Source organism: Clytia hemisphaerica, unplaced genomic scaffold, assembly GCF_902728285.1.
Source record: "Clytia hemisphaerica strain Z4C2 unplaced genomic scaffold, Clytia hemisphaerica genome assembly, whole genome shotgun sequence".
Classification (NCBI taxonomy): Eukaryota; Metazoa; Cnidaria; class Hydrozoa; order Leptothecata; family Clytiidae; genus Clytia; species Clytia hemisphaerica.
Window position 1 is genome coordinate 205,584 of NW_027104534.1, and position 24,132 is coordinate 229,715.

The 24,132-nt window shown below is 33.8% G+C and overlaps 1 protein-coding gene across 1 annotated transcript in view; it reads left to right on the forward strand.

Annotated features, from left to right (window-relative positions):
- The first annotated feature begins 9 nt into the window (after positions 1-9).
- LOC136822461 (short-chain collagen C4-like) overlaps positions 10-24,132 on the forward strand; it is a 28,290-nt gene continuing 4,167 nt past the window's right edge. Inside the window, exons 1-3 of the mRNA XM_067078727.1 lie at positions 10-111; positions 602-683; positions 1,616-1,732. Of these exons, the coding sequence (XP_066934828.1) occupies positions 46-111; positions 602-683; positions 1,616-1,732 (265 nt within the window). The 5' untranslated portion in view covers positions 10-45. The remainder of the gene's footprint in view (positions 112-601; positions 684-1,615; positions 1,733-24,132) is intronic.

Below are 24,132 nucleotides of genomic sequence, written 5' to 3' on the forward strand. Positions count from 1 at the left end.
TTTACAGAGCTAGAATGTTCATGTAATTACACATCGGTGGGCCTGATGGGGCTACAAGGGCCGAGAGGACCAAAAGGGCCAGCTGGTTTTGATGCAGCTATCGAAACAAAAGTATGTATCTTATAGTTTTATTCTTTAGCCTAATCCACTGTGATTGGTTTTTCAGTTTTATTTCGTCCTGTAACTCGTGCTACGAAATATAACACGAAAGCTAAGGGTCCAGCCGTTCGCTGTAAACTACGGGTATTATTTTAGCGAATGTCTTAAAATATGCTTTATAAGTCGACGTATTACGAAACGAATTTTAACAAACTTTATCCCAGAAAGATAAACTGTTTTCTGAATTATAATCTTTTAAGCGGTAAAAATCAAAAACATTTTAATTTTACTTTCAAAAACTCTTCGAACTCATACAAGGTCACCTCTAGTATGCTAGACAAAGTAGAAAATGAGCAACAATTAATGAAATTGACAAAGTGTAAGTAGCTTATAGAAACTGATGTTATCTCGTAATAGTTTTTGTATTATCATATTACTGTATTATACTCATTCTAAATGACCCCAGTCTACGTACAAAGATTTTCACCCATTCTTTTTTCAGCTCTTGGAATCACTGAAAGGGGAGAAGGGGCCTGGAGGAGAAAGAGGGTTGAAAGGAGACCGTGGACGTGCTGGTATTTCAGGTAAGGGTTCATTTCGTAATTTTACGTGAAATTAAATTTGGATTATGAAATTGGATACTGAGTTGGATGATTTACACACCCCGGTCTCGCAGACCCGCTAGGACCCCAGCCCCACTGAACAATTTGGCCAAAATTTCCTCAACCGGTGGGGAAAATACCCTTCAATTTTAGCCCCACTGAAAATTTACTTTGATTGCATCCCCATCCGAAATTTAATTTAAAAGATTGGACTCCAAAACCATCCCCCACTGGATTTTTTAATTTTCTAACAACAGCAAAATGTTTTTCCGCTGTGGGGAAAAGTTCCTGCGGGGATGTGAGACAGGTGTGTATTTACTGGTGCAGTCGATTATCGTATATAGGGTCAATACTTTCTTCCAGTCATCTCTCTTAAACAGGGAATGTAAACTTTCAAAGTCCGTTTTTACTCGATTCAATAATTTTCCTATTTGATTAGCCTGGATTGACGTTGATTTGACAGGGATTGTAATTCCTTAAATAAAACATTCGTAAATGTTAGTAAAACTCATTTTCGCCAATGTAGCCTTTTAATTACATGTTTTTTTTTTAGAAGAATGGTGTAAATCCATTTCATCATGGATATTCTTAACTTTTTTGGGAACATCATCCTAAAATATTCTTACAGCATTCTTAGGTTAGGATCCTCATTCAGACTAGGTTTAACATTTAGTACATACGTCTCAAGCATAAAATGGCACTTTTGTGAAAGGAGTGAGCCTTAGGGGATAATTCATAATTCATAATTGAAAATTCTCTTAAAATGGCATTCGAAGCTCCCATAGCTTCAGTAGCAAAATTCCATGATGGTGATATTCTTAGCATATTCTTAATTTTTTGGCCATTTTATTCTTATAAAATGTATTCTTAAAAAAAAGTGTATAGTCTTAACTCAACTGTTCTTTTTGTCACAGGCTCTGCAGGTAAATGCGTTAAACAATGTGACAAAAACCAGAAACCAAAATTCAGCACAGTTTATACTCATTGGGGGAAATCAAGCTGCAATCAAGACAACCAACAAATCTATACAGGTATTTCTTACTTTCTGTTGACGAATTCCCTAATCTTTGCGCGTGTAACGTTTAAACGAGGCTGGACTGGAGTTTAGCAGAGTCCAGTAGACATTAAATATTCGAAATCCTTGTATCGACAGATAAAAATATTTTCCTCTATTTGAAGTAATTTTAGACCCAATCCGTACTCCCTGCTGACATCAGCACTTTAACGCAAAATATTGTATTTGCTGATTTCTACTGGCGTCAGCAAGACTTGAAAAAATATTTTATGCAAAAAATATCCTTTTAATGATGTGTAACTTTTGGTTCAAATTTCATGTTTATACCATCAGGGGCATCAGCCAAACTGGAATTATTCAAAAAACAAGTTTTGCTGACGTCAGCCTTTTTTTGTTTTTGCCTAATGTCTTTTTTTGGGTGAAAAAATTATTTATGGCACAGCCATTCCAGTGATTCCACTCCAATACGCCTCTTTCGATGTATGAAGTGATATGATTTGACAAGTGGAAACGGTGATAAAAAATTACGGTAAATTTAGACGTTATTTGCCCGAGAATTTTTTCTGAACATATATTTGTTTTTTTTTGCAGAAAAATATAGCAATGCCCAAAATTCAGCATGGTTTAATTTTCATATGAATTATCCTTTTTACCTGGAAGTATCTAATAATCGCTGGAGCAGCTCGTTTTAGCTAGAAAGATGGTTTTCTTACAGCGGGGATAAAGATTTCTATTGAAATCTAAATGGGCTTAAAAATTCTATTGTTCAAAGGTTAAAAAATCCAGTGGGGATGGTTTTGGAATGGGAATAAAATCAAAGTCAATTTCTCAGTGGGGCTGAAATTCCAGGGTATTTTTCCCACCGGGAACGAAATTTTGTACCAGATTTTACATTAAGCTGGGGCCTAGCGGGTCTGTGACACAGGGATGTACTGTCACACCACGCACACGAGTAATGCTCACCTTAAGTAACAACAAGCTCTGTGTCACCGCAGCGGTGGTAAAATTACAACAATTTCATCCCTATTTAAAATTCAATGTAAAAAAATTGCACTACAAAACCCATCCTCGCTGGATTTTTTGACCTGAGAACAAAAGAACTCATTAACTCAATTGTTGGGATTTTAATAAAAAATTTTATCCCCACTATGGAAAGAGGTTTCACCGGGGCTGTAAAACAAAACTCCAAATCTACATTCAATCTGATATTTCTGTTTTACAGTTGCAAGGCAAGTGTGTTCAGTTTTCGTAAAACTGCACTTCAAATAAGATTTTTGATGAAAACTTATTGACATGGTTACAATTATTCATGGAAAGAAGTCTTTGTAAAATATACTCCCAATTGCACCACCTTCTCACAGACCCGGTGGGGTTTTTTCAGCCAATGGGGATAAAAATAACGGGCTTAAACTCGATAGGGATTAATATTCCCATATTCTTTATGGCTGGGGATTTTAATTCTTTTGTTTTTAAGTCAAGAGTATAATTTTTTCACTGGGGACGATATTTTGGCCAATTCTTCCAGTGGGAAGGGGTCCTAGTGGGTCTGTGAGAAGGGAAGGTCCAAATAGACCTGTCTGCTAACAATATAATGAGCACTTATATTAGAGAAGGAACAAAATTTCACTTGTTTATACTTTTTTTATAAGAACAAACTATACAAGAACATATGTCCTTGATAAACAAAAAAATTAAGAAGCATATAATAGTATCAATTTTACTTTATATTAAGAACACTTTTAGGTTGCTTTTTGGTTTTTAAAAGGCCAAATTTTTTAGGAAATTACACAAGAATACTGACAAAATGGTGAAAATAAAATCTTAAATTACTTTTAAGGCTTAAAAACTCAAAAAGTTGAGAACATTTGCAGACTTCAAAATTTTGGGCGTTCTCAATTTAACTTAATTTATTTTTCGTCTTTCATATTTGAAGGGAAGAAAAAGGAAGAGGAAACTGAAATTGAATTTAGGATTCTGATACTTTTTGAATTTATGAAAACAGTTACAGCAAACTCTCGCTTATTCGAACTTGTTTCCAGCCCCCGTCAATGAGAAATCCTCTTAAAATATTTTCTATAATTTGAATATTCTCTTTAATTCGAACAAATAGAATTTCCCGTTCGAGTTTGAGAGTCAATTGTATCCTAAAAATATGTATGATACTCAAATTAATTTTAAAATACTAAAATGATTACAGATTGTTCATTACCAGAGTAATAATCTTCAGTAACCTTTTCGAGATTCCACCAATCCTTATTACCATGATGTGGCTCAAACTTAAAACGCTTTTCAGGTACTATGGGATGGAGAAGGAGGAATTGTCCATTTTTCATCGTTTCTTCGCTCAGACCTTCAAAGATTATTTGATGGTGTGCCATTAGATAACGACGACCTACTTTTCCCCTAAATCCAATATATAGTTGTTGACAAGTTTTGTTTCCATGTTTCTTCATGAAAACATATTTTGTTCCAACACTGATGATATTGACTTGTCTCTCGTTTGTCAAAAGTGAATTGATTCCTATGTACCAAGCTTCGTAAGACTCGTAAGCACTTTCCTTCCATCTCATATCTCTGAATCCGAAGAAAACATCAGCTCCCCAAGCAAACTTTTCTTCTTTCGTGAAAAGATGAGGATGTTTTTTTTTTGTGACCGCCATTTTAGATTCTGGTTGGTTGTTGTTCTTTTTGAACTTTTCGATTTCATTTCGAAGTCTTTGGATTGTCGCATCTTTTTCTTTCACCATTTCCACAAATTTCAGTTTGTTGGAGTTTTCCATATCTTTGATTTGAAGTTTGAAATCATTTTTTTTCCAGCATTTCCTGGTCTTTTGTCATTAGCTCCATTTTCTTGGCTGCTATCTCCTTGTCCTTTATAGCAAGTTGTTTTTCCATTTCAGTCAGTTTAATTTGAAGATCTTTGTCTGCGGCAACTTGTTTCGTTTCAGCTTCATGTGAATTCTTCAACTTCAACATCTCCAATCGATGACCTAACGTTTGATTGTCTTTTTCCAAACTGACATTTTTCATTTGAGCTTCCATCAATTCAATCTTTGACTCATAGTTCAATTTTTGGATTTCTCTTCCATGTTCTTCCCTGAGTTTGATGATTTGCTGATCGTCAGCAACTTTGTGCACATTTCTCCCACTTGCACTGTGAGCTAAATTTCTCTCGTCTCCATGTGCAGAATCCATATTAATATCTATGTTGAGAACTTTCAGTTGCAATTCACCAAACGCACTTTCACAAGCTTTTCCCTTCAACAACAACGAAATATCAGAAAGTCTCTCTTTATAAAATACATACAAATAACATAAAGATAACACAGACAATCTCGTATTACATTTTTTATTTGCAAAGCAGTTCAACATCATTAGATGGGTTTTTAATTAAGAACTTTTGTCTACACGCTTTTTTTTTATAAGAATGGTGTAAATCCATTTCATCATTTCACCTTATTTTTCAGCAGTCTGACTACTTGATTGGTTTCTACCCCTAATCCAATCCTAATCCTATTCATAGGCAAATATGAAATATAATATTTTCAGATTTCAATTTTCTGCAGCGACTTGCTAGCACATTACATGTTTTTTTTTTATAAGCATACAAAAATCCGAAAACAGGCTCAGAGATGCATAGGTCGAACGCTTAAAAAGGCTGAAAAATGCTTGAGGGGATGCTTAAATCTAAAGCATAAATTTAGGGTAATACTGAAAATCAGTGAAATTCCAGCCAAGAAAAGCCAAAATCAGGAAAAAAATATTTTTTGTAGGCTCAAGCAAATGCTTGCCATATGCTTAATTTTTCCCCATATCTGAGCCTAGATATGCTTATAAGTGCAATGCTTATAAAAAAAAACATGTACTTTATATAAGGAACATTTTAAGGTTACTTTTTGGTCTCGAAAAAACCCAAAATTTTCAGGAAATTACACAAGTATACTAACAAAATGGTGAAAATGAAATTTTAAACTACATTGTAAAGCTTCTAAAAACTCAAAAAGTTAAGAAGATCTGCAGGTTTCGAAGATTTTGGACCTCAAATTTAACTTCTATATATTAATAGCGGTGCTTTGTGTGTCTGTGTGTCACCACTTTCGTTTTCGCTTTGTTTGTGTTTTAAAATTATGACTTTTAGTCTATTGCTCCACAAATTTGTTCTATTGGATTCGCGCATACTTTCGATTTCGCAAGCAATGTTTTGTTCTCGATAAGTTTGTTTTGATTCACAGATCGAATAGAGCATGGTTTAGACTTTATTCAGCCTTTATTTCAGCAAAGGGCGATAAAAAGCAAGAGAAGAAATTAGTCCATCTTTTTCTTCATATAAAAATTTTCAAGTGGTGGATACTATTAAAAACTTCGTCATTTTACATGTTTAATTTCGAAAAGTTATGACAAGGGTTTAAAAAAAGCAATTTAGAATTGACTTATTTATCTTTTTAAATCTGATCATAGAGGTAATAAAGATATAGATGGAGAGAAAACGTCTCGGTAATGACCTAAATGATCGTTGAAATCTTTTATAAATCTATTCAAAGCGGCTTTTCTTTGATGTACCATCATTGGAAGCAAAAAAATCCGAAATGTAAATTTATAAGAACAGAAGTGAGAATGTTATCCTGATTGAAATAAACTTATTATGCAAAAAGTTCTTGTTCAAACACGATACGAAAATAATTTTCTCAAAGTCAAGTTACAAAAGTTCTATGATTTCATATCGATGTATTTTTGGGCGAACACAGTGCTAATTTTGAGAGTTTCAGCACATTTTCCTTGAAAATTTCTTCATTATAAATCTTTACGTCTAAAAGGGAGGGGGGTTTCAAATTCTGATGGATCATTAATTAAAAGGTTACCTATTCGTAATATAGAATTCTTTTTGAAATTTATCGATTATTTTATGAGAAGGGACCCTTAGAAATATAGGATTTTGTGCTTGTTACGGCAACCTTTTTCTTATTTTGATCAACAAAGTTATTATCTCACAATAGAGTTGTTAAAAATCCAACATATTTTTATTCAGTTTTTTATGAACTTAAATATTCCCATGAGTATACCCAAAATTAATCATCTTATTCCCAAAGCAACCAAACAGCTGTTTGCTTCCGATGATAAATCAGAATAGAACTAAAGGCATTGACTCTCCATCTATCTTTATTACCTCCATGATCTGATGAAAACAAAGTTGCACTATTCTTTGTGGTTTTCCCGCCTTTTCCTAAAGAATTGTCATTTCTACATTTCACTCCTCTTTACCATGACATTTTCTCAAATTGTCGAAAACTGGACGGCGTATTTAATGCGAGCGAAGCGAGAAAAAGATCTCCGGGGGAGGGTTAGAGTCAAACTTTGAAGACATCTTTTTATTAGTTTGATCATTTTTTAAGCCAGCTTCAACATCAAAAGGACTTTGAGTGCGTTCAGCTACAGCTTAACCGGTGTGCGACGCCGGCGCGGGTACCGGCTAGTAATATATATTTCGTCTTTCATATTATTTAAAGTGGAAGGAAAAGGAAGAGGAAACTGAAATTGAATTTAGGATTTTGATACTTTTTGAATTTATGAAAACAGTTACAGCAAACTCTCGCTTATTCGAACTTCTGTTATTCAAATCTTTCTATTATTCAAACTGTTAATCACTCTGGTTAATAATAGACTATTAAATAGTCAATGAAATCAATGGTACCGAAAGGTTAAAAGAAATTGAAAGAAAAGAAATGCATTTTTGTATTGCCCGATTTCAAACAGTTCTTAATTACCTCTATTTACAGTAATTAAAAATTTTCATCCCCACTATGTGTAAAGAAGTTTCACCAGGGGCTATAAGACAGGAGTAAAAAATAAAACTAAACTCCAAATCTACATTCAATCTGATACTTCTGTTTTCTGCAGTTACAAGTTTTCGTAAAACTGCACTTCAAATTAGATTTTTGATGAAAACTTATTGGCATAGTAACAATTATTCATGGAAAGAGGTTTTTGTGAAATATATTCCCAAATAGACCTGTCTGCTAACAATATAATGAATTTCACTCGTTTACGCAATACACTTTTTTTATAAGAACAAACTATACAAGAACATATTGCTTTGATCAGGCAAAAAATTAAAAAGTATATAATAGTGTCTATTTATGAATATTTTCAGATTTCAATTTTCTGCAGCGACTTTATAGCACATTACTTTATATTAAGAACATTTTAAGGTTGCTTTTTGGTCTCTAAAAGATCAAAATTCTTAAGGAAATTACACACGAATACTCACAAAATGGTGAAAATAAAGTTTTAAACTATATTGTAAAGCTTAAAAACTCAAAAAGGTAAGAACATTCACAGACATCGAAGATTGTGGATGTTCTCAATTTAACTTAATTTATATTTCGTCTTTCATATTATTTTAAGTGGAAGGAAAAGAAAGAGGAAACCGAAATTGAATTTAGGATTTTGATACTTTTTGAATTTATGAAAACAGTTACAGTAAACTCTCGCTTATTCGAACTTCTGTTATTTGAAATCTTTCTATAATTCGAACTTGTTTCCAGTCCCCGTCAATGAGAAACCCTCTTAAAATATTTTCTATAATTTGAATATTCTCTGTAATTCGAACAAATAGAATTTCCCGTTCGAGTTTGAGAGTCAACTGTATCCTAAAAATATGTATGATGATCAAATTAATTTCAAAATACTAAAATGATTACAGATTGTTCATTACCAGAGTAATAATCTTCAGTAACATTCTCAAGATTCCACCAATCCTTATCATACTGATATGGCACAAACTTCAAACGCTTTTCAGGTACTTTGGGATGGAGAAGGAGGAATCGTCCATTTTTCATAGTTTCTTCGCTCAGACCTTCAAAGATTATTTGATGGTCTGGCTCTGTATAATTATAACTTACTTTTTCCCTAAATCCGATAAGTAGTTGTTGACAAGTTTTGTTTGCATGTTTCTTCATGAAAACATATTTTATTCCATCACTGATGATAGTAACTTGTCTCTTGTTTGTCAAAAGTGAACTGATTCCTATGTACCAAGCTTCGTAAGACTCGTAAGCACTTTCCTCCCATCTCATCTCTCTGAATCCGAAGAAAACATCAGCTCCCCAAGCAAACTTTTCTTCTTTCGTGAAAACATGAGGATATTTTTCTTTTATGACTGCCATTTTAGATTCCGGTTGGTTGTTGTTCTTTTTGGAGCTTTCTAAATCTTTGATTTGAAGTTTGAAATCATTTTCTTTTTCCAGCATTTCCTTGTCGTTTTTCATTAGTTTCATTTTACATTCGTTTTCCCATTGGTTTTCTTTGAGTGCCATCTGGTTTTTCGTGTCTAATATCTCCTTGTCCTTTATAGCAAGTTGTTTTTCCATTTCAGTCAGTTTATTTTGAAGATCTTTGTCAGCGGCAACTTGTTTCGTTTCAGCTTCATGTGAATTCTTCAACTTCAACATCTCCAATTGATGACCTAACGTTTGATTGTCTTTTTCCAAACTGACATTTTTCATTTGAGCTTCCATCAATTCAATCTTTGACTCATAATTCAATTTTTGAATTTCTCTTTGATGTTCTTCTTTGAGTTGGATGATTTCTTCATCGTCAGCACTTTTGTGCACATTTCTCCCACTTGCACTGTTAGCTAAATTTCTCTCGTCTCCATGTGCAGAATCCATATTATTGTTATCTATGTTGAGAACTTTCAGTTGCAATTCACCAAACGCACTTTCACAAGCTTTTCCCTTCAACAACAACGAAATATCAGAAAGTCTCTCTTTATAAAATACATACAAATAACATAAAGATAACACAGACAATCTCGTATTACATTTTTTATTTGCAAAGCAGTTCAACATCATTAGATGGGTTTTTAATTAAGAACTTTTGTCTACACGCTTTTTGGACCTACCCCGGTGGGGTGGAGGTCCTATAAATTAACCCGTGTTCGTTAGTTAGTTAGTTCGTTCGTTAGTTACCAACTTTTCTCGAGATTGGCTCATTCAATTTTTCTGATTTTTTGCACAAAGGTGCATTACTATAAACCCTCGAATGTGACGGAGCCCGATTTTCGAAAAAAAAAATTTTCCGGCCGGTAGAACCGGAAATGTCCCGAAAAAAGCGGTTTTTTGAGATTTTCTCGAGATTTTATCATTAGTTTTTTGCGATTTTTTGCACATAGATGCACATTAGTACTGCCGAAAAGGTGTCGAAAACCGTTTGCCGAAAAAAAATTTTGTGCCGGAAATCGTCGTTTTTTCACATTTCCGTCACATTTTTTCAACTTATTTAATTGTTTCTTTACAGAAAAATGTTCTTTATGATGATGCCCAAAACTTAGCATCGTTTGATTTCCAAAAAAATTATCCTTTGAATCTGGAACTCCTTAAAAATCGCCGGAACAGCCGAAAACCGGCGTAAAACGGTTTTCCTTCATTTTTTCAACTTATACTCACATTTTCATGATTTTTTGCACAATGATGTAAAATGGCAATGCCCAAAATGTGACAGAGCCCAATTTTCGAAAAAAAAAATTTTCCGGCCGGTAGAACCGGAAATGTCCCGAAAAAAGCGGTTTTTTGAGATTTTCTCGAGATTTTCTCATTAGTTTTTTGCGATTTTTTGCACATAGATGCACATTAGTACTGCTGAAAAGGTGTTTCTTAATTGCTTTCTCCGTTCCAATAGATATATAAATCGAAATTTAAAATTATACATTACTTCCATTAAATTCTAATTATTCGTTTTATAAATAGGTAGGTCCATTAAAGTATTACTTGTTTTTATAAGAATGGTGTAAATCCATTTCATCATTTCACCTTATTTTTCAGCAGTCTGACTACTTGATTGGTTTCTACCCCTAATCTAATCCTAATCCTATTCATAGGCAAATATGAAATATGAATATTTTCAGATTTCAATTTTCTGCAGCGACTTGCTAGCACATTACATGTTTTTTTTTATAAGCATACAAAAATCCGAAAACAGGCTCAGAGATGCATAGGTCGAACGCTTAAAAAGGCTGAAAAATGCTTGAGGGGATGCTTAAATCTAAAGCATAAATTTAGGGTAATACTGAAAATCAGTGAAATTCCAGCCAAGAAAAGCCAATATCAGGAAAAAAATATTTTTTGTAGGCTCAAGCAAATGCTTGCCATATGCTTAATTTTTCCCCATATCTGAGCCTAGATATGCTTATAAGTGCAATGCTGATAAAAAAACATGTACTTTATATAAGGAACATTTTAAGATTACTTTTTGGTCTCGAAAAAACCCAAAATTTTCAGGAAACTACAAAATGGTGAAAATGAAATTTTAAACTACATTGTAAAGCTTCTAAAAACTCAAAAAGTTAAGAAGATCTGCAGGTTTCGAAGATTTTGGACTTCCTCAAATTTAACTTAATATATATTTCGTCTTTCATATTATTTTAAGTGGAAGGAAAAGGAAGAGGAAACTGAAATTGAATTTAGGATTTTGATACTTTTTGAATTTATGAAAACAGTTACAGCAAACTCTCGCTTATTCGAACTTCTGTTATTCAAATCTTTCTATTATTCAAACTGTTAATCACTCTGGTTAATAATAGACTATTAAATAGTCAATGAAATCAATGGTACCGAAAGGTTAAAAGAAATTGAAAGAAAAGAAATGCATTTTTGTATTGCCCGATTTCAAGCAGTTCTTAAAATTACCTCTACTTACAGTAATTAAAAATTTTCATCCCCACTATGTGTAAAGAAGTTTCACCAGGGGCTATAAGACAGGAGTAAAAAATAAAACTAAACTCAAAATCTACATTCAATTTGATACTTCTGTTTTACAGTTACAAGGCAAGTGTTTAGTTTTCGTAAAACTGCACTTCAAGTAAGATTTTTGATGAAAACTTATTGACATGGTTACAATTATTCATGGAAAGAAGTTTTTGTGAAATATATTCCCAAATAGACCTTTCTGCTAACAATATAATGAAAACTTTAACCCTATTCGGCCTAGGGGGGGGGCTGTTTCTGTTCGTAGGTCAAATTATTGGTAATAGCTCCTGAAATAATAGAGCTTTTGCCATGAAATTTTCTGTAAAGTCCTAACTTTTATTTAGCTTTAAAATAAAAAAAAATTGACACCTAAAAATTTTCACACTTTGAGCATGATGACATTTCTGACATAAAGTCTGTCAGAAAAAGTGACACTTTTCCAATATGAATTTATTTTTAATGTCAAATATATCATTTAAACCGTAATTTATTGAATATCTAGGATAAAATAAACATTTTAAACTCAGGCAACTTTTTTCTAAAGCTTTTTTTAGAATACCATAGCTATTTTTAAGAACAAAGGAAATTTTGAGTTTTTGCTCACTTTCGGCATGATTAGTGACGTCATCAAAAAAATTTTTTGTCAAAAGTTACCTTATGTGACAAGGATCTTGTGTGCCAAATTTCATCCAAAAAGACCCACTAGATCAAAAATTAAGGAGTGGTACAGGAAAAGCCCCCCCCCCCCCCTAGTTCTAAACCGCCTCTAAAAGCCTAGGTTGAATAGGGTTAAGAAGGGAACAGAGTTTCACTCGTTTATGCAATACACCTTTTTTATAAGAACAAACTATACAAGAACATATTCCTTTGATAAACAAAAAAATTAAGAAGCATATAATAGTGTCTATTTATGAATCAATTTTATCAATTTTACTTTATATTACGAACATTTTTAGGTTGCTTTTTGGTTTTTAAAATTTTTTAGGAAATTACACAAGAATACTGACAAAATAGTGAAAATAAAATCCTAAATTACTTTTAAGGCTTAACAAGTGATACTTTTATGGACCTACCTGGTTATGCATTTAACACATTTATAATTGATATCTACGTGACGTGACCATTAAACAATCATTCAGAACACAAATAGTGACGATCTATTAAAATTAGTCGTTTGTTTCTTATAAACAAAACGTTTAGAAACCAAAATTTCATGCTCTTGATATATTCTTTCATATTCAAGACTTTGTGAGCAAAAACAAACATCTATCTCATCAAAAAATTGAGTAATTTGGCTAAGAACATTGATGTATGCTTATTAATAGTGATTCTTATAGATAAAGATGCGTTTTTTGAGCTGAAAAATTCTTTTTTTACAAAAATCTGCTTGAGCCATCTTTTACCTACTTTCATGCAAAATATCAGAAAAAAACAATGATCCAATATTTCACAAAGTCCAAAAAACCCGTTTTTTAGCTGTTTTTTAGCTGAAATTTACCCCAAAATTTTTTTATCCAAAAATCAAGCTCCGTCACATTCGAGGGTTTATAGTTATGCATGTTTGTGCAATAAATCATAAAGAATGAAAGATCCACCTCGAGAAAAGCTAATACCTAAGTAATTGATAATGTGCTTATAAAAAAATATCGAATTTGGTCAGTTTTTTTATAAAAACACGCCAAGCAACCCAAATTTCCTGTCTAAACACACATATTCTTCAAAATGAAATCCTCATGAGCAAAAAAAACATCTATCTCATAAAAAAATTGAGTAATTTGACTAAGAACATTGATGTATGCTTATTAATAGTAATTCTTATAGATAAACATGCGTTTTTTGAGCCAACAAATTTTTTTTGCAAAATTCTGCTTCAGCCATCTTTTACCTATGATGGTAGCCTTCTTTCATGGAAAAAATCAAAAAAAATTAATGATCCAATTTTGCACAAAGTCCGAAAAACCCGTTTTTTTGGCCAAATTTGCCTAAAAAATTTTTTTCGCAGGCTTCGAAAATTTTGGACTTCCTCAATTTTACTTAATATATATTTCGTCTTTCATATTATTTTAAGTGGAAGGAAAAGGAAGAGGAAACCGAAATTGAATTTAGCATTTTGATACTTTTTGAATTTATGAAAACAGTTACAGCACAACTTTCGCTTATTCGAACTTCTGTTATTAAAATCTTTCTATAATTCGAACTTGTTTCCAGCCCCCGTCAATGAGAAATCCTCTTGAAATATTTTCTATAATTTGAATCTCTCTTTAATTCGAACAAAATTCCCCGTTCAAGTTTGAGAGTCAAATGTATCCTAAAAATATGTATGATGATCAAATTAATTATAAAATACTAAAATGATTACAGATTTTTCATTACCAGAGTAATAATCTTCAGTAACCTTTTCGAGATCCCACCAATTCAAATCCTTATTACCATGATATGGCACAAAATTCAAACGCTTTTCAGGTACTTTGGGATGGAGAAGGAGGAATCGTCCATTTTTCATCGTTTCTTCGTTCAGACCTTCAAAGATTATTTCATAGTCTTGCGCTGTATAATTATAACGTACTTTTTCCCTAAATCCAATAAATAGTCTTTGACCAGTTTTGTTTTCATGTTTCTTCATGAAAACATATTTTGTTCCATCACTGATGATAGTAACTTGTCTTCGGTTTGTCAAAACTGAACTGATTCCTATATACCAAGCTTCGTAAGACTCGTAAGCACTTTCCTCCCATCTCATCTCTCTGAATCCGAAGAAAACATCAGCTCCCCAAGCGAACTTTTCTTCTTTCGTGAAAAGATGAGGATGTTTTTCTTTTGTGACAGCCATTTTAGATTCTGTTGGGTTGTGGCTCCTTTTCAATTTTTCAATTTCATTTTGAAGTGTTTGGATTGTCGCATCTTTTTCCTTTATCTCATTTTCTTTTTCCAGCATTTCCTGGTCTTTTGTCATTAGTTTTATTTTACATTCGTTTTCCTTAACTGCCATCTGGTTTTTCGTGTCTGATATCTCCTTGTCCTTTATAGCAAGTTGTTTTTCCATTTCAGTCAGTTTATTTTGAAGATCTTTGTCAGCGGCAACTTGTTTCGTTTCAGCTTCATGTGAATTCTTCAACTTCAACATCTCCAATCGATGACCTAACGTTTGATTGTCTTTTTCCAAACTGACATTTTTCATTTGAGCTTCCATCAATTCAATCTTTGACTCATAATTCAATTTTTGAATTTCTCTTCCGTGTTCTTCCTTGAGTTTGATGATTTGCTGATCGTCAGCAACTTTTTGCACATTTCTCCCACTTGCGACGTGAGCTAAATTTCTCTCGTCTCCATGTGCAGAATCCATATTATTGTTATGTATGTTGAGAACTTTCAGTTGCAATTCACCAAACGCACTTCCACAAGCTTTTCCCTTCAACAACAACGAAATATCAGAAAGTCTCTCTTTACACGACACATATAAATAACATAAAGACAATCTCGTATTACTTTTTTTATTTGCAAAGCAAGTTCGACATCATAAGATGCGATTTCGATTAAAAACCGTTGTCTATGGCAACCATTATTAAATTCTTTGAATTCCTTCTCTCTTCCATTCTAAATAATGTACTGTTACAGGGCGGTAAAATTTGTAATGCAATTTATTTAATTTAAACAGGTTAAATTGCAGTTTAACATTTATTTAATAAGTGCAACACGTTTTTTTTTATAAGAACAGACTATATGAGAACATAAGGCTTCGAGGCCCAAAAATTTAAGAACATTCTAAGAACATTCTAAGGCTTTGGAGACTTAAAAACATGCAATTTCTTAAGAAATTACATCAAAATGCTCAAAAAAGGCTGAAAATAAGAACATTTTAAGAACATTTTTAGGCTTCAAATCCAAAAAATTAAGAACATCCGAAGGCTTCGAAAATTTTTGATGTTCTTATAAAAAAAAAAACGTGTACATCATTCGAACGGCTTGGTGGCCACCATCCGCCAACAGAGTCTTCTTAACCCAGCCGTGTGATGTCATGTTAATAATGGCCATCGCAACTCCCTTTTCAAGTCGACGCCATAACTGAAATCTATGAGAGAATAAAATATTTTTGCCTCCCATGGTGTAAGCGATCCTTACTTATTTATACTCATATTGTATTTATTGGGACAAATTTTCCTCAAATTATTATTCGATGATTAGCCATAACTTTACGCCAAACTTATATATCCAAATCAATTTTCGGATCAGGTGACGTTAGCGTGGTCGGTGTCGTTTAAGTGAACTAGTATATTTTACAAGTTCACTTAAGCGACACCACCCAAAATGATAGTACCGAACTGACGATGGCACATTTCAGAAAGTGGGCCACCGTCTAAGATATAATTTACTGACCAGCCAGAATTCACTAGTTCACTTAAGCGACACCAACTAGTTCACTTAAGCGACACCCGCTAGTTCACTTAAGCGACACCCACTAGTTCACTTAAGCGACACCCACTAGTTCACTTAAGCGACACCTACTAGTTCACTTAAGCGACACCTACTAGTTCACTTAAGCGACACCTACTAGTTCACTTAAGCGACACCTACTAGTTCACTTAAGCGACACTCACTAGTTCACTTAAGCGACACCTACTGGTTCACTTAAGCGACACCAAACCTTACAAGTTCATTTATGCGACACCCACTAGTTCACTTAAGCGACACCTACTAGTTCACTTAAGCGACGCCAAACCTTACAAGTTTACTTAAGCGACACCCGCTAGTTCACTTAAGCGACACCAAACTTTACAAGTTCACTTTGCTGGCTTGGATGATCTGCTGGCTTACCCAAGCCTCGCAGCAAGTTTAGCTAGTTCCGGACCATCGCGCCGTATTCATAGCGGCACAGTTGCACAGTTGCACCCAAATTTCATATCACTGAGATGCTGTTTGAGATGTTGTTACAAGGGAGTTTTGTACAAACATAACGTCAATAAAATCAAATGCAATGCAATGCTTCGCCGCCAGGAGAAAGTAGGTAAATCGTAATTATTTTCCATATAACGGTCATTAAGTAAGCCATGAAAGATTCTATCGGTGAGCAGTATTGAAAGGTTTTCTGACTCAAATTGTCATACCCGTGGTGAGGAAAATAAGGCGCCTGGCTTCAGATGCCTGAAATATCATCAACCGTTCGGGTTATAGGGTAATAACGTCATTTGCGGCCCGCTCGGAATTAGATTGAAGTCGTTGCATTGAAGCGGAGAGAGACTTACGAAGAGACTAAACTAAGGTGGCCGTCTTTTGCGGCTATAACTATTGTTATATTACCATTGACACCTATCAACTCTAAAGCTTGAATTTGAAAATGACGTCATTACGAAAATAAAAATGAGTACCTTAGAGGTGGATTCTTAACTTGAGGTCAAGATTTTGTTGATTAGCATTTTTGACGTCAATTTTAGCTGTTCAAAAGAAGACATATTGTCAAGTCAATCCTTTCTATTGTTAACCGGTTTGTATTTTACGTCTAATTTCGCTTGACTACAGGCCTATACACTGCACGAGGTTGCCCGTCAGTGACAGTTTTTTCAAAGGAATATGAACACTGCGTTGAAATCATTCGTTCCTTTTTTTATTTTTGACGTCAGAAATCAAAACTATTTTCAATTTTTTTGGTTTTTTTTTGCTTTCGTTATTTTCCCCTACAGTAAAACAGTGCGAAAAATCAACCGAAGCTGAAAGAAAAGGCTAACAAATACAAAAATGACTGTTTTTTTTTTGGACTATACTGAGAAATATTGCCCTCGGCCAACGCAACGACCTCGACACCATTTCTCAGTATAACCCTCAGTAACCGGTCATTATTGTATAATATACTAATCCTATACTAACTATTTATGAAAATAGTGACCGAGCTTGCATGGGCAATACGTTTGATAGAGGTAAATATTAGTAATAACATGATTTGGAAGGTTATTCGGTATTAATAGCCCCGAGGCTCATTGAAAACATTTCAAAATATTACTGTATATAAATACTAATTTGAGAATCCCTAATTTGAAATGTTCATGAAACGAAGACTACCCGAGAATACTATGTTATTCCAGAAGCAGCCAACGAGCCCATTTCCCCGAAATATCTGTTTCCCTCTTCCGGGAGAGAGCTTTTTTTCGAAAAATGGGGAAACAGATCCGGTTATCTAGAAAAGACCTTTTCCTTAAAACTATCTGTTTCCCCGCTCCAGCTGAGACGTCATTAAAGAGAAACAGATCAATATTTCTAGGAAGATGACATGATAAATTGGGAAACAGACATCTGTTTCCAAAAATATGACATTGCATTGGACTTGGTATTGGAAACAGATTGGACTTTCTTATCTTAGGGAAAATTATTATATGGTCACGTATGGTCTCCTCTATTTTCTTCTGTAGTTAGATTTTTTTCCTTTTCTATTCCTTACTTTTTTCGGAAATTATTAAAACATTCCAAATTATAAAAAACATTCAATTGACCTTTATTTTGATTGGCTTAAAAATTTCGTGCGATATTTTACCAATAAAAATGCTCCAAAGATATCGTACGATACTTTTCCACTACCTTATTGGCTCTTTTTACGCCGGCCCTAATTTAAAAATGTTAAAGATTGTATTCTTTTAGTATTCAAAGTAATTTTGACACCAGTTCTACATCTCTGAAAGTACTGTTTGTACTAACAGAAGAACAAAAAGGCAAAAAAGCTCCCAATTTACTTTAACAAAATGGCCTTGGATACAAATTATTTAATAAACGCCCCATTCTTTTAAACGCACCCTGGAATAAACGCCCCTCCTAAAAGCCAAAAAAATTGATAAACGCCCTGGGCGTTTATTCGAAGTAATACGCTATGGAGAAAAACAATGAATAATTTTCGTCTTTAAATCACACCTAAAACCCTTCAAATTGAGAAATGATGATCAAACGTTAACACCGATTTAGGTAAAAATTGCAAAATATCTTGGCCCTTTTTATGCCGGTCCAAAAATAACGCTAAAGGGCCGGCGTAAAAAAGGCCGATTAGGTAATTGAAATCCTCGTTCATATTAGGGCGATTACAAAAAAAGCGGGGCTAGTACGGACTTATCGCCCCGCTTTCCTTTTCAAATCTAAGCTGAATGTATTCAACCAAGAATTTATTATAGACACTGGATAGACAACGAGCAAGATTTTCATTGATTTCTCATGTTCTAGCCTTGTTCGCAGTAATGACATTATTGTTCACTCTCCTTCCCTAATTAAACCATTTTTCGTAAAAATTTAATCATTTTTTCATCTAAATACAGTCATTTCAATTCCCAAATGAAAACTAAGTTTTCCTTAGAGAGGTGAACGCATCAAAATAATTGCTAATTATATGTCGTAATGACCATTGAGTTTAAAGCCCGAAGGGCTAGAGTTCAATCTCTAATCTTTCTCAGGCAAGAAAAAATGAAGCCTTAAAAAATGCGCCGTATTTTTGACAACAGATTGAATCTAGCAATTCCTTTGTTTACGATTGATATTTTTTTCGAAATTTAGCGGTAAATTTTAGTTTCAACTTTGGTAGGATTTTTTGCCTTCAAATCCTACCAAGGAGATTGACTTCTAGCCCTTCGGGCTTATACTTCATTGGTTATGACGTTTCAAGTTGCGAGAAAGATACGAAAAACATGCTATGTATGAAAAATTGAATGTTGACATCAGAAATTTTCAAACTTTAACCTCAATAAAACCACCGATCCACCACGAGCCTCTAAAAGATTTTCATACCACAGTGAAGCCAAGACAATCAAGCCTAATTTATGTCAATCTTAGCTCTTTTCAGAATGATGTTAGAAAGATATCGTAAGATATCAACTTAAAATTATGTGTCATTTTAGGCCTTCTGTTTGATTTTTCTTGTCTGATGATGTTTTGTCACAAAAGATTTAATACATGTATCCGTTAAGTATTTTAGCATTTATTTCCAAATTTTTGGCGATTAAAAGTACAAAAAGATAAAGATAGAAATGAGATTATTAATCATTTTTCAAAATCAGAGAACTTCGAGCCGCCATGACAGTTGTCCTTTGCGGACAAAGCTAGATCCTCGATTGTTTTCTTAAACAAAAGAAAGACAATGCTTCGCTCTCCACCGTTTTATACGTTGTTTATCCAGTGTCTATATTAAACCCATGATTCAACCTTTATAATTAAAAGTCTATTCACGATAAGTGTGCACTCTTTTTTCTTTTACCTATAACTTTTGAAGGAATTCTTCAATCTCTATAAATTTGGTATCATTGGAAAGATATTAGTGAGTGAAACAATTTGGAATAAAAAAATCTTTAAAAAATTTCTAAAAATGAAGATGAAAATGAGGAAGAAAAAAATGAAGATCTTGTAGAAAAGTGCTATAACTTTCATTTTCACTGAAGTGAATCCTTAATCATCGAACGTCATCACTGTGAAAAAAATTCTCAAAAATAATCATTCAATCAAAAGATATCAAACAAAGTTATAAGCTGATTGACGTCTAAAAACGCTGTTTTCTGCAGTTTTTTGCTGTTTTTTGGGGTCAATCACTTATTAGCTTTGTATCATAACTTTATATTGAATAAATATTTTAATGAAATTTCTTCACAGTGATGATTTCCTAAGGTCAAAGAATCTCTCCAGTGAAAATGAAAGTTATAGCACTTTTCTACAAGATCTTCATTTTTTTCTTCTTCATTTTCATCATCACTTTTAGATTTTTTTTAAAGTTTTATTAATTTTAAATTGTTCCACTCACTAATATCTTTCCAATGATACCGAATTTGTAAAGATTGAAGAATTTCTTCAAAAGTTATAGGTAAATGAAAAAAGAGTGCACACTTATCGTGAATAGACTTTAATAACAATAATGAATGGTTAATGAGGGCTATACTGAGAGATAGTGCCCGAGGTCAAGAGATCACAGCCGTTCTATACCGTGGAATACAAATTACTATTTTGCAAATTTCGCGAATGACCCCTAAATTCGCGAAGTTACATTCCCGCGGAAAAGACCGTTTTAGTTGAGCGACACCAACACTTTTGTAGTACTAACAGTACCGTCATTCCTCTAATTTAGTGCGGCCGATTGAATAATTATTTCGGAGGTGCCGCACTAATAATTAGAGGAAATAAATTACTTAGAGCCATCGACTTTTATACCGCACTAAAAATTAGAGGAAAATTTTAGTCAATCCGCACTAAATTAGAGGAAAAAGATTAAATAGAGACAATTTTCGTTATTTCTTTTCTTTTTCTTTCTTTTTCAAATTTTTTTTTTCTATTCCAGTATAGCGCTTTGTGACCTTGTTCGACTAGTAGCGGTGACAGGTGGAAGGGGCAGGAAGCAACTGTCCCCCCAATGCCGATTTTTTACAGGGTGCCGAAAAGCAAGGGGTGCCAAAAGGCGCCTCAGAACACTAATTTTGGTGCCCTTTTTTACCTCACAAAGTTTTTAGCCTAAAAATAGGAGAACTGTTCAAAGTTTTGACAAAGTTTCGACACAAAATTTTTGTAGTAAGAGGCGATAAATTACTAATTTAACTTATGATTTGCATAATATTTTGAAGGGGGTTTTAGCCAAGAAAGATCGGAAACGTAGTGCTTAGGTTTTGGCCTTGATTATTGGCTAGCCTCGTATAAAGTATAAGTTTTGGGGTAGGTTGTCCCCGTAGATACAAATATTTTCTATTTAAAAGGGCTGCCTTGCAACCACACATGTAAGGTGGGGGACGGTAACCAAAATTTTGATTCAGCTTCTCCTTCACCGTACCCATCAAAAGGGAAAGACAACGAAACGACAACGAAACGATGACGAACGAAATTTTTTCAAAGCCTATCCTCTATACGATTTCTTTACATGAAACTAAGAGGCTCCCCAACATTTTTGCTGAATACCGAATGCGTGGTTGTTGAATACGGTTTCAGTACCATTTAAGACAAAAAAAACACCCGACAGGAGCCGAGGGAAACATTTATGACCGCAATGATTATTCAATTTATTTATTGGCGTTTTACCGTTTTCGCAAAAATCCGCATGTTTTGATGGAATTTAATTTTGCAAATCATTAAAATTGACTTATTTCATAGGAATTAGTTTTCGCGAAATTGGATTTTCTTAGACAAAAACAGTGGCAAATAAGCTTAAATACGTTTTCTCATTTTGTCAATAAGCAAAAATGTCCTTTTTTGCTGAGCTAGCAAAATTATGCTATAGCAAAAAGCCAAAATATAATGCTATATCAACGAAATCTCGACCTCAAGATAAGGATCCACCTCTAAGGTACTAATTTTTATTTTCGTAATGACGTCATTTTCAGTTTTATTTATATTTGATAGGTGTGAATGGTAATTACGATTTACCTACTTTTCTTGGCGGCGAAGCATTGTATTGCATTTGATTTTATTGACTTTATGCTTGTACAAAACTCCCTTGTAAAAGCATCTCAGTTACGTGAAATTCGCAAAGAATTCGACCTGGACGATATAGCTATGAATACGGCGCGATAGTCCGGAACTAGCTAAACTTGCTGCGAGGCTTGGGTAACCCAGCAGATCATCCAAGCCAGCAAAGTGAATTTGTAAGGTTTGGCGTCGCTTAAGTGAACTAGTGGGTGTCGCTTAAGTGAATTAGTGGGTGTCGCTTAAGTGAATTAGCGGGTGTCGCTTAAGTGAACTTGTAAAGTTTGGAACCAGTAGGTGTCGCTTAAGTGAACTAGCGGGTGTCGCTTAAGTGAACTTGTAAAGTTTGGTGTCGCTTAAGTGAACTAGTAGGTGTCGCTTAAGTGAACTAGTAGGTGTCGCTTAAGTGAACTAGTGGGTGTCGCTTAAGTGAACTAGTGGGTGTCGCTTAAGTGAACTAGTAGGTGTCGCTTAAGTGAACTAGTAGGTGTCGCTTAATTGAACTAGTAGGTGTCGCTTAAGTGAACTAGTAGGTGTCGCTTAAGTGAACTAGTGGGTGTCGCTTAAGTGAACTAGTGGGTGTCGCTTAAGTGAACTAGTGGGTGTTGCTTAAGTGAACTAGCGGGTGTCGCTTAAGTGAACTAGTTGGTGTCGCTTAAGTGAACTAGTGAATTCTGGCTGGTCAGTAAATTATATCTTAGACGGTGGCCCACTTTCTGAAATGTGCCATCGTCAGTTCGGTACTATCATTTTGGGTGGTGTCGCTTAAGTAAACTTGTAAAATATACTAGTTCACTTAAACGACACCGACCACGCTAACGTCACCTGATCCCAATTTTCATCAGTCTGACTACTTGATTGGTTTCTACCCCTCATCTAATCCTAATCCTATTCATAGGAAAATAGCAAGTTAAAGATTGTTAATCACTCTGGTTAAAAATACACTATAAAATAGTCAATGAAATCATCGAAAGGTTAAAAGAAATTGAAAGAAAAGAAATGCATTTTTGTATTGCCCGATTTCAAACAGTTCTTAATTACCTCTATTTACAGTAATTAAAAATTTTCATCCAGGGGCTATAAGACAGGAGTGTATAAAACAAAACTCCAAATCTACATTCAATCTGATACTTCTGTTTTCTGCAGTTACAAGTTTTCGTAAAACTGCACTTCAAATAAGATTTTTGATGAAAACTTATTGGCATGGTAACAATTATACATGGAAAGAAGTTTTTGTGAAATATATATTCCCAAATAGACCTTTCTGCTAACAATATAATGAAAACTTTAACCCTATTGCCTAGGGGGGGGGGGGCTGTTTCTGTTCGTAGGTCAAATTATTGGTAATAGCTCCTGAAATAATAGAGCTTTTGCTATGAAATTTTCTGTAAAGTCCTAACTTTTATTTAGCTTTAAAATATAAAAAAAATTGACACCTAAAAATTTTCACACTTTGAGCATGATGACATTTCTGACAGTAAGGTGTCAGAAAAAGTGACACTTTTCCAATATAAATTTATTTTTAATGTCAAATATATCATTTAAACCGTAATTTATTGAATATTTAGGATAAAATAAACATTTTAAACTCAGGCAACTTTTTTCTAAAGCTTTTTTTAGAATACCATAACTATTTTTAAGAACAAAGGAAATTTTCAGTTTTTGCTCACTTTCGGCATGATTAGTGACGTCATCAAAAAAATTATGTGACAAGGATCTTCTGTGCCAAATTTCATCCAAAAAGACCCACTAGATCAAAAATTAAGTGGTGGTACAGGAAAAGCCCCCCCCCCTAGTTCTAAACTGCCCCTAAAAGCCTAGTTTGAATAGGGTTAAGAAGGAACAGAGTTTCACTCGTTTATGCAATACACTTTTTTTATAAGAACAAACTATACAAGAACATATTCCTTTGATAAACAAAAAAATTAAGAAGCATATAATATTGGTCTATTTATGAATCAATTTTATAAATTTTACTTTATATTAAGAACATTTTTAGGTTGCTTTTTGGTTTTTAAAAGGCCAAATTTTTTAGGAAATTACACAAGAATACTGACAAAATGGTGAAAATAAGGGCTTTTAAGGCTTAAAAACTCAAAAAGTTGAGAACATTCGCAGGCTTCGAAAATTTTGGACTACATTACTTCCCAAGTAATGACATTTAGACAAAAGGGTGGAGGGCGGACGCCCATTCGCCAGGCCTTCGCGCTGAGTTGGTTATTAGCTAAATTACAGTTGAACTACAATTTAAATATTATGTCGTATCACTTGTTTT